We start from the raw sequence: 17,699 nt of genomic DNA, 5'->3' as shown, positions 1-17,699 counted from the left end.
CAAAAATATTCAAAACACAACATGTTTTAATTATTTTATTTATTACACAAATATCACACCACAACAAATAAAATATATGAAATCAATATCTAATGCTAAAATCATGGAGCACATAACAGACCTGTTATTTGAAGGTAAAATAAGAATTAAGAAAATTCAAACAAATTAATAAAATGAAAATAAAGTAGCCATTAAGCAAAAGCATGGAGTTGCTGTGCCATTTATTACTGAGCTTATATACAGCTGATAAGGGTTATGTTCCAGACTCACACAGACCTCATATTAATGACCAATTTTAAAGATAGTTTTATCAAATTTTAAGTCCAAGATGGGCACTTTATTATCAAGTTGTTCCCCAGTTCGACTCTTCTAAAAGCTCCATAACCTGTGTGAAGTGTTTAGTTTTACTATCCAACTTCATTGCGATCTCCAGCAATGTAATTAAGCTGTCATTAACTTGTTGACGCTCTAATGATATTGAGTTAATCTGCTCAACCTGTTCCAGTCTGTACAGTAAAGCTACACAATTATGCAAAGGAAAAAGATGATGAAATGTCCCTTACACTTCTCTGTACAGATGTTGGCAACGATGTATGCCATTATCATTTATTAGGTTCAATCTTACAAGCTATAAGTGAATTATCCTATGCTTTTTTTCAATGATGATCAAGTTCTAAGAAGTTGGGAGTAGAAATTTGCCAATCTGGTGAAACTCAAATTCACCTAATTGGGCTTATTTTCCTGTGAAATATGATTTGCCCCAAAGTTATTCTCCGTGAGCTGAATGTAAATTCTTGTACTCACTTTACCACTCACCTGTCCAACCCCTCTGCTCTCCACCGTTCCCAAATCCGGTCCTCGGTGAATTTTGTTATCACAGATGCACAATGCTAACTCTCTGGACCTTTTCATACTGGGCCCGATGCTTCCAATGTGCTTCGTGATAAGAAGATATGATGAGGAGAAGAGGGATGGTGCAGTGTAAGGGGAAAGGAAATGTGAGTTTAAGTTTTTATTTTTTTAACCTTTTGATGACCCTGCTCGGTTTCGTCAAATGGCGGCCATTAGCTTGAATAATTGGTCCAACCATTTGATTAACATACAAATCGTTAAAATAATTGTACAAACATCATAAAAGAGATGAGCAAAGGGACCTTTAAGAATGGTTCCTAAAACACAAACACTTTAAGTTAAACAACTCATTGCTGGAAGAGATCAAATACAAAGAATGGAAAAAAGGAGGGCTACATATTATTATGTAGAAACTTAAAACGTAATACTTGTAATTATAAATTAGTCCCGAAGCAAAAAGACTCATAGATATAAAAAACATTATCTGCAGCAGTAAAAGAAAGCTTATAGTTTTCAAAGCACTAAAGTGAAACTTTAAGTTTGGGCTGTGATTTTGTGACCCAGCGCTCCTCATCCGTCTGGTGTGGATTAGAAGGAAGTGAATTAACATGATGAGGGCAACACAGAGTATCATTAATGGCAGAAAGGAGCCTAAAGAAAATATCATGATTTGATTATTAATATTTGGAATCACAAGATGTTTCTTCTCCATCGTATTTTCAGTAGAAACATTTGAAAAGTTCTGTAGATTGACGTCATAACCAAACCAAATTAATGGAAGACTGGAAATCAGCGAAATCAGCAGAGAAGCCAACATCAACCATGGAACCATGGTGGAGATCCTGGTCTTTAGGAAGACCAAGAGTTTATTGTTGTAGGTTACAATTTTCACACAGTAGAAGACACAGAGGATGGTGGCAAACCAGTGACTGGTATGGATCGTGAATATGGCCACAATGTATATGGCTGATAAGACAGTCTCTATGTTCTCTAGCCATGAAAGAGAATGAAAGACAGAGGTCCACAAAATGATGCTGGAAAAATACAAGACTCTGGTCATCGCCAGGGAGCTCAGGATCTTATCCGAAGTCTTCAAAGAATTCAGACGTTTCCATTTCATGAAATTATCAGCCAGAATAATCAGAGTTACTGTGAATCCCACCAGACATTCCGTAGTGAGTATAGCTGCCAGAACATTTTGGATAGAAGCTTCCATCGTCCTTCCAGTCTTGTCTGCAGATCGAAACATCCAGCGCTTTTTATAGTTGTTTTGTGTCCATTACTCATGTAAATTCTTTGAGTATGGTTGAATGGCATGCAAATCTTTAATCCGGTCTGTAACTGATTTTAAATATAAGTGCTCAGCAGAGAAAACAACATGCAAATAAGAGAAGTAACAACTTTACACTTGTTTCAGAAAGCAAAAGTCATTTTAGAACATAGGTGGCTAATAATACTGATTTACTACATCAAATAGTTGGGGTTAGAAAACTAAAATTAGCCCTGATTAATTCCAATTGAATAGTTCCATTTATACACATTATACAGCGGCACATTGAGGCTATAAAACTTGGGACTAAAATGACTGTAAACTCTTCAGATGAAGCTAACTGAGGATCAGAGCATATTTACAGCTTAAGATTCCTTACACAATGAGCCTAAATGTGCTCCCATTATCCCCTTCTCCGCAAATCCTGTTTTCACCATCCTAACCAGGCCAAATTAAACAATTCTGACCAGTGTCACTTTATGTGGTAGTAACTCTGGAACACTTCAAATGAATCTGAATCTGAATTATTCTGAGATAGTTTTTTGAGACATGTTGTACTTTATGTTACTCGTAAACTTAGGTCAACATTTTTTTGCATTTATTTGTGAAAATATTGGACTTTTGGCAAATATTTTCAATTTTTAAGCTTTAAATTTTTATAACGTTAAACCAGTTATTGATACTGCACAAAATAATTTATAAATAATATGTCCAACATGTCTACTTTATATCATCATCATCATTTTTGAAACATAATTTTTTTAGGAAATTAGAAGGGTTAAAAGTTGACCAGAGATTTCTCATTTTTATAAAATTTACAAATCCGTTCTTATTATGGACCACCTCATGTTTAAAATGACTTTGAGGGGTTTATATGACAGAAAATAAACAAAAAGTGACACCACTTTAAAACATGCACCCCTCAGAGTGCTCAAAACAACATTCAAGAAATTTGTTAACCCTTAAGTTGCTTCACAGAACACAAAGCCACAGGTGCTTCACAGAATTTTATAACATTACAATGTAAAAATGAAAAAATAAATTTTTCCAGCAAAAATGTTGCTTTAGCCCCAAATATTTTATTTTCAGAAGTGTAACAGGAGAAAATAGACCATAAAATTTGTTGTGGAATTTCTCCTGAGTACTTTGATACCCGATATGTGGAGGAAAACTACTATTTGGGCTCACGGCAGGGCTTGGAAGGGAAGAAATACCAATTGACTTTTGGAACGCTAAATTGACTGAGAAAGATAGCAGACACCATGTTGCATTTGCAGAGCACTTGATGTGCCTAAATAGTGGAAACCCCCAACAAGTGAACCCATTTTGGAAATTACACCTCTCAATGAACTTATCTAGCAGTGTAGTGAGCATCATGAACCCAGAAATACTTCACGGAACTTTATAACGTTGAGGTGTGAAAATGAAGAAATACATCTTTCGAGCGAAAATGTTGCTTCAGCCCCAAATCTTTCATTTCACAAAGGTAACAGGAGAAAATGGACTGAAAAAAATGTATTGGGCAATTTGTCATTACTTCTCTGATACCTCATATGTGCTGGAAATCTTCAGTTTTGGCACAGGGCAGGGCTCTGAATGGAAAGAGCACCACCAATAAAATTGTAGAGCGCAATTTTGGCTGGAGCATATTGCGGATGCCATGTCACATTTGAAGAACTCCTGACATGCCAAAGCAGCAAATACCCTGACAAGTGTCCCCATTTCAGAAACAATGCCTCATTATATATTCATCTAGCAGTGTAACAAGCATTTTTAAACCTCAGGCGATTCACATAATTGTATAACCTTAGTCGGAGTCAATGGAAAATTTCCATTTATTCCACTAAAACCTTACTTTGGCCTCAAGTTTTCAATTTTCAAAAGGGATAATAGGAGATGATATATCCCAGGAAAGGTAAGGACTCCTGCTCAAACACATATTTCTCCAACTTTGCGTAGAGGGAATTTGCCTGTAAGAGGTCGAAGACTCTGCAAACATCTCTCCGGTGGGAGTCAATATCTGGAGAGTAGATGAGAATATCATCCAGATAGACTACGACCGAGGTGGAGAGCATATCCTGGAAGATGTTGTTCACAAAGTCTTGGAAAATGACTGGGGCATTACAGAGCCCGAAGGGCATCACCAGATATTCATAGTGCCCATCCTTGGTGTTAAAAGCCGTCTTCCATTCGTCCTCCTCACAGATGTGAATCAGGTTGTAAGCACCCGCAGATCTAATTTTGTAAATACCCTTGCTCCCCGAAGCCTATCAAAGAGCTCAGATATCAGGGGCAAAGGATACTTATTCTTAACGGTGATGGTGTTAAGACCCCTGTAATCTATGCATGGACATAGTTCCCCGTTCTTCTTCTGCACGAAGAAGAACCTAGCCCCTGGAGGTGACACTGACTTCCTAATGAATCCTCTTGCCAGATTTTCCTGGATGTACTGTGACATTGCCTCTGTCTCCGGGAGAGATAACGGATAGACTCGACCCCGGGGAGGCTCAGCACCAGGCAAGAGGTCAATAGGACAGTCATAGGGGCGGTGAGGCGGAAGGGTCTCCACAGCTCTTTTGGAGAACATGTCTGCATAGGGCCAATATTGCTTGGGGAGAGAGGATAGATCTGCGGGTACCTCAGTAGTAGCAACCTGAACACATTCCCTCTGACATCTACCCCCACAAGATTCACCCCAACCCAAAATTTTACCTGTGGACCACTCAATATGAGGATTATGGAACTGTAGCCAAAGCACCCCTAACAGGACCTCGTCAATTCCCTCAGGAATGAAGAGCAGAGATATAATCTGTGGGAAAATGGGCCTATAGTAATTGTCCCCTTAAAGGACAATTTGGAGGCAAACGTCGCCGTGTCTAGTGTACCTCCACCTACTACCACTAGACGCTGATGTTTCCTCGACCGCTAGGGACATCTAGTGGCAAGATGTCCTGACTGCTGGCAAACATGACATACCTGGAGTGCACGATCGGTGCGGGACTTAGATCCCGCTCGTGACACTTCCATGGCTTCATGTGACTCAGAGGCCTGGACTGGAGATTCCAAAGGATTTTTGGCAAAAGTGGGAGCCAGCCGAAACCTCTGCTTACACTGGGCTCGCTCTAACCGCCGCTTGTGAAAACGGAGGTCAATACGAGTGAACACTGCTATTAACTCCTCCAGTGTGGTGGGAATCTCACTAGTGGCCAGAGCGTCCTTCATGTGGCCAGCCAGCCCCCTCCAAAATATCGGAATAAGGGCTTTATCCGACCACTCCAGCTCAGATGCTAGGGTGTGAAAGTGGATGGCAAAATGGCTGACCAAGGACAAACCCTGAGTCAATGCCAACAGTTGGAGCACCGTATCATGGGTGACACGAGGTCCTAAAAAGACCTGTTTCAGAGTGCTCAGGAACAATGAAGCACTCTGCACCACATGATGGCCACGCTCCCACAGCAGCGTAGCCCACTCCAACTCCCTGTCCGACAGGAGAGACACAATAAATCCCACCTTAGCCCGCTCTGTGGGGATACGTGCAAGCAGAAGCTTGAGATGTATAGAGCACTGACTCACAAAACCCTAACAAGACTTACTATCACCAGAACATTTTTCTGGCAGCGGGAGGCAAGATAGAGTCGGAACAGGGGTGGCAGTGGACAAGGTTGCTGCAGCCACACTAGCAGCCTGAACAGCGACTGTGGTTACATCCACAGCTGAGGTTGTGCACTCGAGAGCCGCCAACCTACCCTCTAGCTGCTGGATGTACAGCAAGGATTGCTGTTTGTCCATCATTACTAGCCAAAACCTGGCACTAGTGTAATGTTAGGGCTAGCGGAACGCACTAACTTCTAAGAGAGATGGTATAAGGTGCGTTTGCAGCCCGGGGTCCACCGTGCAGAGATGAAACCTGCTGCTGAGCTGAGTATTGATGGACTTTATGGCGGTACAATGTGGATACACACATGGGTTAACTTCACCCTGTGTGAAGGAAGCAAACCCTGTTGCATCACAGGGCCAAGGTACTGCACCAAGAGCACAAGCAAGGAGTCTCAGGACTCTATCCCAAGACACAGGATTAGAGTAAGTTCAGACCACTTGCGCTCGACACCGCAACTGGGGTGTCAAAGCAACAGAAAATATAAATTAAAGCACATGAGTGCGTGCTGTGCCACTTTGGTGGACGCCACTAACCACCCAGACTTGGGACAGGAAAGCGCTCTATAAGCGCACGGCGCCGCACTGGCGGTTACAGCAATAGACACTGTATCGTGTGTCTTTATGTTGACAGCTTAGTCGGGCGCTAGACAGCAAGCATCCACCTTTTGCGAACAGTCATACACAAGGGAGAGGATTTTAAAGAACGACTTGCACTCATCAACACACACACGACTCCAAATGTATACTAGCGCATGGCCGTGGGGCCATGCGAACCTTTTATAGCTGCAGCAAGAACAGGACCTTCCCAGAAGGACCAATGGGAGTCAGCCACAGAAGAAGAACACCTTCAGGACCATCCTAAAGGACCAATGGGATTTGCTGTAGTATCTAAGCATGTGACCCTTGATCTCCAATGAGAGATCTTACCATGGGCATGCTCAGAAAGTGAAGAGCAGGACTTAGTCCCAAACATGTCTGCTCACCGCTGCCCAGTACTGGCTACAATGGCAGAAGCTGGAAAGGCAGCAGTAACCAGTCATCCAGTATCAGCCTGAGCTAGATGCTGGGACAGATGTCTCCGCTGAGCAGACTCCACTGTGGCTGGAGAAGAATGGCAGACCCCAGCGGAGATGGTTCAAGATTCCCCCTGTGCAGAGGTGGGATCTCGACACATAACAGCTAGTCCACCATTTCTTTTTGAGGAGGCTAACACTCTCATTTTTGAATTTCTTACTGGTTATGTTGTTGAAAAATATTTTTTGATTAATTTTATTTTATTTGGCAATAAGCCTTTCTGTCTCAATCTTTGCTGCCTTTATTTTTTTTTTACACAATTTTTTTTCTGTATAATTATCTAATGTCTCGTCTATACCCTCTTGTTATATTTGCTTGTCACTCCCCTCTTGCTTTAATTCTCTAAATGCTTTTTTGTCATTTACTGCACCCTGTACAGTTCTGTTCTGTATGAGAATATTTTCTGCTGCTTCCATTACAGTGGCATATAAAAGTTTGGGCACCCCTCGTCAAAATTACAGTTAAGAAATTTGAAGATTAAACAATTTCTAACAGGCCTTAAGTTAAATATGACACATTTCCTTTGTAGTTTAGGCAAATACAAAGGATACTTGTAAAAGGGGGTGCTACTATGCACCTACCATACAGGGTGCCCAATCTTTGCATTGGCCCATTTTCCTTTTTGTAATTTTTAAAATGTCCAAATCATTAACCTTGTTAAAATTATCAAAAATATTCAAAACACAACATGTTTTAATTATTTTATTTATTACACAAATATCACACCACAACAAATAAAATATATGAAATCAATATCTAATGCTAAAATCATGGAGCACATAACAGACCTGTTATTTGAAGGTAAAATAAGAATTAAGAAAATTCAAACAAATTAATAAAATGAAAATAAAGTAGCCATTAAGCAAAAGCATGGAGTTGCTGTGCCATTTATTACTGAGCTTATATACAGCTGATAAGGGTTATGTTCCAGACTCACACAGACCTCATATTAATGACCAATTTTAAAGATAGTTTTATCAAATTTTAAGTCCAAGATGGGCACTTTATTATCAAGTTGTTCCCCAGTTCGACTCTTCTAAAAGCTCCATAACCTGTGTGAAGTGTTTAGTTTTACTATCCAACTTCATTGCGATCTCCAGCAATGTAATTAAGCTGTCATTAACTTGTTGACGCTCTAATGATATTGAGTTAATCTGCTCAACCTGTTCCAGTCTGTACAGTAAAGCTACACAATTATGCAAAGGAAAAAGATGATGAAATGTCCCTTACACTTCTCTGTACAGATGTTGGCAACGATGTATGCCATTATCATTTATTAGGTTCAATCTTACAAGCTATAAGTGAATTATCCTATGCTTTTTTTCAATGATGATCAAGTTCTAAGAAGTTGGGAGTAGAAATTTGCCAATCTGGTGAAACTCAAATTCACCTAATTGGGCTTATTTTCCTGTGAAATATGATTTGCCCCAAAGTTATTCTCCGTGAGCTGAATGTAAATTCTTGTACTCACTTTACCACTCACCTGTCCAACCCCTCTGCTCTCCACCGTTCCCAAATCCGGTCCTCGGTGAATTTTGTTATCACAGATGCACAATGCTAACTCTCTGGACCTTTTCATACTGGGCCCGATGCTTCCAATGTGCTTCGTGATAAGAAGATATGATGAGGAGAAGAGGGATGGTGCAGTGTAAGGGGAAAGGAAATGTGAGTTTAAGTTTTTATTTTTTTAACCTTTTGATGACCCTGCTCGGTTTCGTCAAATGGCGGCCATTAGCTTGAATAATTGGTCCAACCATTTGATTAACATACAAATCGTTAAAATAATTGTACAAACATCATAAAAGAGATGAGCAAAGGGACCTTTAAGAATGGTTCCTAAAACACAAACACTTTAAGTTAAACAACTCATTGCTGGAAGAGATCAAATACAAAGAATGGAAAAAAGGAGGGCTACATATTATTATGTAGAAACTTAAAACGTAATACTTGTAATTATAAATTAGTCCCGAAGCAAAAAGACTCATAGATATAAAAAAACATTATCTGCAGCAGTAAAAGAAAGCTTATAGTTTTCAAAGCACTAAAGTGAAACTTTAAGTTTGGGCTGTGATTTTGTGACCCAGCGCTCCTCATCCGTCTGGTGTGGATTAGAAGGAAGTGAATTAACATGATGAGGGCAACACAGAGTATCATTAATGGCAGAAAGGAGCCTAAAGAAAATATCATGATTTGATTATTAATATTTGGAATCACAAGATGTTTCTTCTCCATCGTATTTTCAGTAGAAACATTTGAAAAGTTCTGTAGATTGACGTCATAACCAAACCAAATTAATGGAAGACTGGAAATCAGCGAAATCAGCAGAGAAGCCAACATCAACCATGGAACCATGGTGGAGATCCTGGTCTTTAGGAAGACCAAGAGTTTATTGTTGTAGGTTACAATTTTCACACAGTAGAAGACACAGAGGATGGTGGAAAACCAGTGACTGGTATGGAACATGAATATGGCCACAATGTATAGGGCTGATAAGACAGACTGTATGTTCACTAGCCATGAAAGAAACTGAAAGACAGAGTTCCGCAAAATGATGCTGGAAAAACACAAGACTCTGGTCATCGCTATGGAGCTCAGGATCTTATCAGAAGCCTTCAAAGAATTCAGACTTTTCCATTTCATGAAATTATCAGCCAGAATAATCAGATTTACTGTGAATCCCACCAGACATTGCGTAGTGAGTACAGCTGCCAGAACATATTGGATAGAAACTTCCATCGTCCTTCCAGTCTTGTCTGCAGTCTTGTCGAAACATCCAGCACTTTTTATAGTTGTTTTGTGTCCATTACTCATGGAAATTCTTTGAGTGTGGTTGAATTGCATGCAAATCTTTAATCCGGTCTGTAACTGATTTTAAATATAAGTGCTCAGCAGAGAAAACAACATGCAAATAAGAGAAGTAACAACTTTACACTTGTTTCAGACAAGTCATTTTAGAACATAGGTGGCTAAAAATACTGATTTACTACATCAAATAGTTGGGGTTAGAAAACTGAAATTAGCCCTGATTAATTCCAATTGAATAGTTCCATTTATACACATTATATAGCGGCACATTGAGGCTATAAATCTCCAGACTAAAATGACTGTAAAGCAAAATGACACTCTTCAGATGAAGCTAACTGAAGATCAGAGCATATTTACAGCTTAAGATTCCTTACACAATGAGCCTAAATGTGCTCCCATTATCCTCTTTGCCCAAAGCCTGTTTTCACCATCCTGACCAGGCCAAATTTAACAATTCTGACCAGTGTCACTTTATGTGGTAGTAACTCTGGAACACTTCAAATGAATCTGAATCTGAATTATTCTGAGATAGTTTTTTGAGACATGTTGCACTTTATGTTACTCGTAAAGTTAGATCAACATTTTTTTGCATTTATTTGTGAAAATATTGGAATGTTGGTGAATATTTTCAATGTTTAAGCTTTCAATTTTTATAACGTTAAACCAGTTATTGATACTGCACAAAATAATTTATAAATAACATATCCAACATGTCTACTTTATATCATCATCATCATTTTTGAAACATAATTTTTTTAGGAAGTTAGAAGGGTTAAAAGTTGACCAGAGATTTCTCATTTTAATAAAATTTACAAATCCGTTCTTATTATGGACCACCTCATGTTTAAAATGACTTTGAGGGGTTTATATGACAGAAAATAAACAAAAAGTTACACCACTTTAAAACCTGCACCCCTCACAGTGCTCAAAACAACATTCAAGAAATTTGTTAACCCTTAAGTTGCTTCACAGAACACAAAGCCACAGGTGCTTCACAGAATTTTATAACATTACACTGTAAAAATGAAAAAATAAATTTTTCCAGCAAAAATGTTGCTTTAGCCCCAAATATTTTATTTTCAGAAGTGTAACAGGAGAAAATAGACCATAAAATTTGTTGTGCAATTTCTCCTGAGTACTTTGATACCCGATATGTGGAGGAAAACTACTATTTGGGCTCACGGCAGGGCTTGGAAGGGAAGAAATACCAATTGACTTTTGGAACGCTAAATTGACTGAGAAAGATATCGGACACCATGTTGCATTTGCAGAGCACTTGATGTGCCTAAATAGTGGAAAACCCCAACAAGTGAACCCATTTTGGAAATTACACCTCTCAATGAACTTATCTAGCAGTGTAGTGAGCATCATGAACCCAGAAATACTTCACGGAACTTTATAACGTTGAGGTGTGAAAATGAAGAAATACATCTTTCGAGCAAAAATGTTGCTTCAGCCCCAAATCTTTCATTTCACAAAGGTAACAGGAGAAAATGGACTGAAAAAATGTATTGTGCAATTTGTCATTACTTCTCTGATACCTCATATGTGGTGGAAATCTTCAGTTTTGGCACAGGGCAGGGCTCTGAATGGAAAGAGCACCACCAATAAAATTGTAGAGCGCAATTTTGGCTGGAGCATATTGCGGATGCCATGTCACATTTGAAGAACTCCTGACATGCCAAAGCAGAAAATACCCTGACAAGTGTCCCCATTTCAGAAACAATGCCTCATTATATATTCATCTAGCAGTGTAACAAGCATTTTTAAACCTCAGGAGATTCACATAATTGTATAACCTTAGTCGGAGTCAATGGAAAATTTCCATTTATTCCACTAAAACCTTACTTTGGCCTCAAGTTTTCTTTTTTCAAAAGGGATAATAGGAGATGATATAGCCCAGGAAAGGTAAGGACTCCTGCTCAAACACACATTTCTCCAACTTTGCGTAGAGGGAATTTGCCCGTAAGAGGTCAAAGACTCTGCAAACATCTCTCCGGTGGGAGTCAATATCTGGAGAGTAGATGAGAATATCATCCAGATAGACTACGACCGAGGTGGAGAGCATATCCCCGAAGATGTTGTTCACAAAGTCTTGGAAAATGACTGGGGCATTACAGAGCCCGAAGGGCATCACCAGATATTCATAGTGCCCATCCTTGGTGTTAAAAGCCGTCTTCCATTTGTCCTCCTCACGGATGTGAATCAGGTTGTAAGCACCCCGCAGATCTAATTTTGTAAATACCCTTGCTCCCCGAAGCCTATCAAAGAGCTCAGATATCAGGGGCAAAGGATACTTATTCTTAACGGTGATGGCGTTAAGACCCCTGTAATCTATGCATGGACGTAGTTCCCCGTTCTTCTTCTGCACGAAGAAGAACCCAGCCCCTGCAGATGACACTGACTTCCTAATGAATCCTCTTGCCAGATTTTCCTGGATGTACTGTGACATTGCCTCCGTCTCCGGGAGAGATCACGGATAGACTCGACCCCGGGGAGGCTCAGAACCAGGCAAGAGGTCAATAGGACAATCACAGGGGCGGTGAGGCGGAAGGGTCTCCGCAGCTATTTTGGAGAACACATCCGCATAGGGCCAAAAGTGCTTGGGGAGAGAGGAAAGATCTGTGGGTACCTCAGTAGTAGCAACCTGAACACATTCCCTCTGACATCTACCCCCAAAAGATTCACCCCATCCCAAAATTTTACCTATGGACCACTCAATATGAGGATTATGGTTCCGTAGCCAAAGCATCCCTAACAGGACCTCATCAATTCCCTCAGGAATGACGAGCAGAGATATAATCTGTGGGAAAATGGGCCTATAGTAATTATCCCCTTAAAGGACAATTTGGAGGCAAACGTCGCCATGTCTAGTGTACCTCCACCTACTACCACTAGACGCTGATGTTTCCTTGACCGCTAGGGACATCTAGTGGCAAGATGTCCTGACTGCTGGCAAACATGACAAACCTGGAGTGCACAAGCGGTGCGGGACTTAGATCCCGCTCGTGACACTTCCATGGCTTCATGTGACTCAGAGGCCTGGACTGGAGATTCCAAAGGATTTTTGGCAAAAGTGGGAGCCAGCCGAAACCTCTGCCTACACTGGGCTCGCTCTAACCACCGCTCATGAAAACGGAGGTCAATACGAGTGAACACTGCTATTAACTCCTCCAGTGTGGTGGGAATCTCCCTATTGGCCAGAGCGTCCTTCATGTGGCCACCCAGCCCCCTCCAAAATATCGGAATAAGGGCTTTATCCGACCACTCCAGCTCAGATGCTAGGGTGTGAAAGTGGATGGCAAAATGGCTGACCAAGGACGAACCCTGAGTCAATGCCAATAGTTGGAGCACCGTATCATGGGTGACACGAGGTCCTAAAAAGACCTGTTTCAGAGTGCTCAGGAACAATGAAGCACTCTGCACCACATAATCGCCACGCTCCCACAGCGGCGTAGCCCACTCCAACTCCCTGTCCGACAGGAGAGACACAATAAATCCTACATTAGCCTGCTCTGTGGGGATACGCGCAAGCAGAAGCTTGAGATGTATAGAGCACTGACTCACGAAACCCCTACAAGACTTACTATCACCAGAACATTTTTCTGGCAGCGGGAGGCGAGATAGAGTCGGAACAGGGGTGTGTTATGGACCTGGTGGTTAGGAGCACCCGAACTGACCTGATGGTTAAAATGGAAAAAACCTGGGACAAGCTCTGAGGAAATGGTAACTCTACTGACCGCAATCCCTAATCCTATCACACACACTAGAAATAGCCGTGGAGCGTACCTAACTCTCCCTAGACACCTCTTCACAGCCTAAGAGCTAACTACCCCTAAAGATAGAAATAGCAGCCTACCTTGCCTCAGAGAAATTCCCCAAAGTAAAGGTAGCCCCCCACAAATATTGACTGTGAGTTAAGAGGAAGTAACAAACACAGGAATTAAACAGATTTTAGCAAAGGAGGCCGAATCTTCTCTAGACAGACAGAGGACAGGAAAGGGAACTATGCGGTCAGTATTAAAAACTACAAAAACCACGCAGAGTGTGCAAAAAGACCTCCACACCGACTCACGGTGTGGAGGTGCAGCTCTGCACCCCCAGAGCTTCCAGCTAGCAAGGAAATATCATAATAGCAAGCTGGACTAGAAACATAGCATGTACTGAGAAATATATTCAAAAAACAATAAACAGCAAATGGACTAGCGAGGACTTAGCTTCTGCTGGAGTAGACAGGTCATCTGAGAAATCCAAGAGAGATCTGAACCAGTACTGAGACATTGACAGCTGGCATGAACTAACGACCTGGGCAGAGTTAAATAGGGAAGCCAGCAGCAGCAATAAACGAGGGCAGCTGAGAAAGCCAACCTCAAAGATCAGCAGTACCACTTAAAGCCACCAGAGGGTGTCCAAGGACAGAACTCACCAAAGTACCATTCACGACCACAGGAGGGAGCCCGAGAACGGAATTCACAATAGTACCCCCGCCTTGAGGAGGGGTCACCGAACCCTCACCAGAGCCCCCAGGCCAATCAGGACGAGCCAAATGAAAGGCACGAACCAAATCGGCAGCATGGACATCGGAGGCAACAACCCAGGAATTATCCTCCTGACCATAGCCCTTCCATTTAACCAGGTACTAAAGCTTCCGTCTCGAAATACAAGAATCTAAAATCTTCTCCACCACATACTCCAACTCCCCCTCAACCAACACCGGAGCAGGAGGATCAACGGAAGGAACCATAGGTGCCACATATCTCTGCAACAACGACCTATGGAACACATTATGGATGGCAAAAGAAGCTGGAAGGGCCAAATGAAACGACACAGGATTGATAATTTCAGAAATCTTATAAGGACCAATGAAACGAGGCTTGAACTTAGGAGAAGAAACCTTCATAGGAACAAAACGAGAAGACAACCAAACCAAATCCCCAACACGAAGTCGGGGACCAACACAGCGACGGCAGTTAGCAAAACGTTGCGCCTTCTCCTGAGACAACGTCAAATTGTCCACCACATTAGTCCAAATTTGCTGCAACCTGTCCACTACAGAATCCACACCAGGACAGTCAGAAGGCTCAACCTGCCCTGAAGAAAAACGAGGATGAAAATCAGAATTACAAAAAAAAGGCGAAACCAAAGTAGCAGAACTAGCCCGATTATTAAGGGCGAACTCGGCCAATGGCAAGAAGGTCACCCAATCATCCTGATCAGCAGAGACAAAGCATCTCAGATAGGTCTCCAAGGTCTGATTAGTTCGTTCGGTTTGGCCATTTGTCTGAGGATGGAACGCTGAAGAAAAAGACAAATCAATGCCCATCTTAGCACAAAAGGACCGCCAAAACCTAGAAACAAACTGGGAACCTCTGTCCGACACAATGTTCTCCGGAATGCCATGCAAACGAACCACATGCTAAAAAAATTATGGAACCAAATCAGAGGAGGAAGGCAATTTAGACAAGGGTACCAAATGGACCATCTTAGAAAACCGATCACAAACCACCCAGATGACAGACATCCTTTGAGAGACAGGAAGATCAGAAATAAAATCCATGGAAATATGCGTCCAGGGCCTCTTCGGGACAGGCAAAGGCAAAAGCAACCCACTGGCACGAGAACAGCAAGGTTTGGCCCGAGCACATGTCCCACAGGACTGCACAAAAGAACGCACATCCCGTGACAAGGAAGGCCACCAAAAGGACCTAGCAACCAAATCTCTGGTACCAAAAATCCAAGGATGACCAGCGAATACTGAACAACGAACCTCAGAAATAACCCTACTAGTCCATCTATCAGGGACAAACAGTTTCTCCACTGGACAGCGGTCAGGTCTATCAGCCTGAAACTCCTGCAGCACCCGCCGCAAATCAGGGGAGATGGCAGACAAAATCACCCCCTCTTTGAGAATACCAGCCGGCTCAGAGACTCCCGGAGAATCAGGCAAAAAACTCCTAGAAAGGGCATCAGCCTTCACATTCTTAGATCCCGGAAGGTATGAGACCACAAAATCGAAACGGGAGAAGAACAGTGACCATCGAGCCTGTCTAGGATTCAACCTCTTGGCGGACTCGAGGTAAGTCAGATTCTTGTGATCAGTCAAGACCACCACGCGATGTTTGGCTCCCTCAAGCCAATGTCGCCACTCCTCGAATGCCCACTTCATAGCCAACAACTCCCGATTGCCGACATCATAATTACGCTCAGCAGGCGAAAACTTTCTAGAAAAGAAAGCACACGGCTTCATCAAAGAGCCATCAGAACTTCTCTGAGACAAAACAGCCCCTGCCCCAATCTCAGAAGCATCAACCTCGACCTGAAAAGGGAGCAAAACATCTGGCTGACGCAACACAGGGGCCGAAGTAAAACGACGTTTAAGCTCCTGAAAAGCCTCAACGGCCGCTGGGGACCAGTTCACCACATCAGCGCCTTTCTTCGTCAAATCAGTCAAAGGCTTAACCACACTAGAAAAATTAGCGATGAAGCGACGGTAAAAATTAGCAAAGCCCAGGAACTTCTGAAGACTCTTCACAGATGTAGGTTGAGTCCAATCATAAATGGCCTGAACTTTAACAGGGTCCATCTCGATAGTAGAAGGGGAAAAAATGAAGCCCAAAAAGGAAACCTTCTGAACTCCAAAGAGGCATTTAGACCCCTTCACAAACAACGCATTAGCACGATGGACCTGGAACACCATCCTGACCTGCCTTACATGAGACTCCCAATCATCTGAAAAGACCAAAATATCATCCAAATATACAATCATGAACCTATCCAGATACTTCCGGAAGATGTCGTGCATAAAGGACTGAAACACAGATGGGGCATTAGAAAGCCCGAATGGCATTACCAGGTACTCAAAATGGCCCTCGGGCGTATTAAATGCTGTTTTCCATTCATCACCCTGTTTAATACGCACAAGATTATACGCCCCTCGAAGGTCAATCTTGGTAAACCAACTAGCCCCCTTAATCCGAGCAAACAAATCAGACAACAGAGGCAAAGGGTACTGAAATTTGACCGTGATTTTATTGAGAAGGCGGTAATCTATACAGGGTCTCAGAGAGCCATCCTTCTTGGCCACAAAAAAGAACCCAGCTCCCAACGGTGATGAAGACGGGCGAATATGTCTTTTCTCCAAGGACTCCTTTACATAACTCCGCATAGCGGCATGTTCTGGCACAGATAAATTAAACAGTCGGCCCTTAGGGAACTTACTACCAGGAATCAAATTAATAGCGCAATCACAGTCCCTATGAGGAGGTAGGGCACTGGACTTGGGCTCATCAAATACATCCTGGTAATCCGACAAAAACTCAGGAATTTCAGAAGGAGTGGAAGAAGAAATTGACATCAAAGGAACATCACTATGTATCCCTTGACAACCCCAACTAGACACAGACATTGATTTCCAATCCAGTACTGGATTATGAACTTGTAACCATGGCAAACCCAACACGACAACATCATGCAAATTATGCAACACCAAAAAGCGAATATTTTCCTGATGTGCGGGAGCCATGCACATGGTCAGCTGAGTTCAGTACTGAGGTTTATTCTTGGCCAATGGCGTAGCATCAATCCCCCTTAAGGGAATAGGAATCTGCAAAGGTTCCAAGAAAAAACCACAGCGCCTGGCAAACTCCAAGTCCATTAAATTCAGAGCAGCGCCCAAATCCACAAATGCCATAACAGAGTAGGACGACAATGATCAAACCAGAGTAACAGATAAGAGAAATTTAGGCTGCACAGTACCAATGGTGACAGACCTAGCGAACCTCTTAGTGCGCTTAGGACAATCAGAGATAGCATGAGAAGACTCACCACTAGTGTTGAGCATTCCGATACCGCAAGTATCGGGTATCGGCCGATATTTGCTGTATCGGAATTCCGATACCGAGATCCGATATTTTTGTGGTATCGGGTATCGGTATCGAAACAACATTAATGTGTAAAATAAAGAATTAAAATAAAAAATATTGCTATACTCACCTCTCCGACGCAGCCTGGACCTCACCGAGGGAACCGGCAGCGTTGTTTG

At 42.1% G+C, this 17,699-nt stretch overlaps 1 protein-coding gene across 1 annotated transcript; it reads right to left on the bottom strand.

Moving 5' to 3' along the window:
- Nucleotides 1-343: 343 nt before the first annotated feature.
- LOC143804066 (taste receptor type 2 member 40-like) lies at nucleotides 344-2,068 on the bottom strand. Its single transcript, XM_077281806.1, has 2 exons — nucleotides 1,281-2,068; nucleotides 344-506 (listed from the first exon to the last, which is right to left on the bottom strand). Exons 1-2 carry the CDS (start codon nucleotides 2,066-2,068, stop codon nucleotides 344-346), a joined length of 951 nt encoding a protein of 316 aa, XP_077137921.1.
- Nucleotides 2,069-17,699: the final 15,631 nt, after the last annotated feature.

The sequence above is a fragment of the Ranitomeya variabilis genome, chromosome 2 (assembly GCF_051348905.1).
Source record: "Ranitomeya variabilis isolate aRanVar5 chromosome 2, aRanVar5.hap1, whole genome shotgun sequence".
Classification (NCBI taxonomy): Eukaryota; Metazoa; Chordata; class Amphibia; order Anura; family Dendrobatidae; genus Ranitomeya; species Ranitomeya variabilis.
The sequence above is the reverse complement of the archived record's forward strand: the minus strand, read 5'-3'. Positions and strand labels throughout refer to the sequence as shown.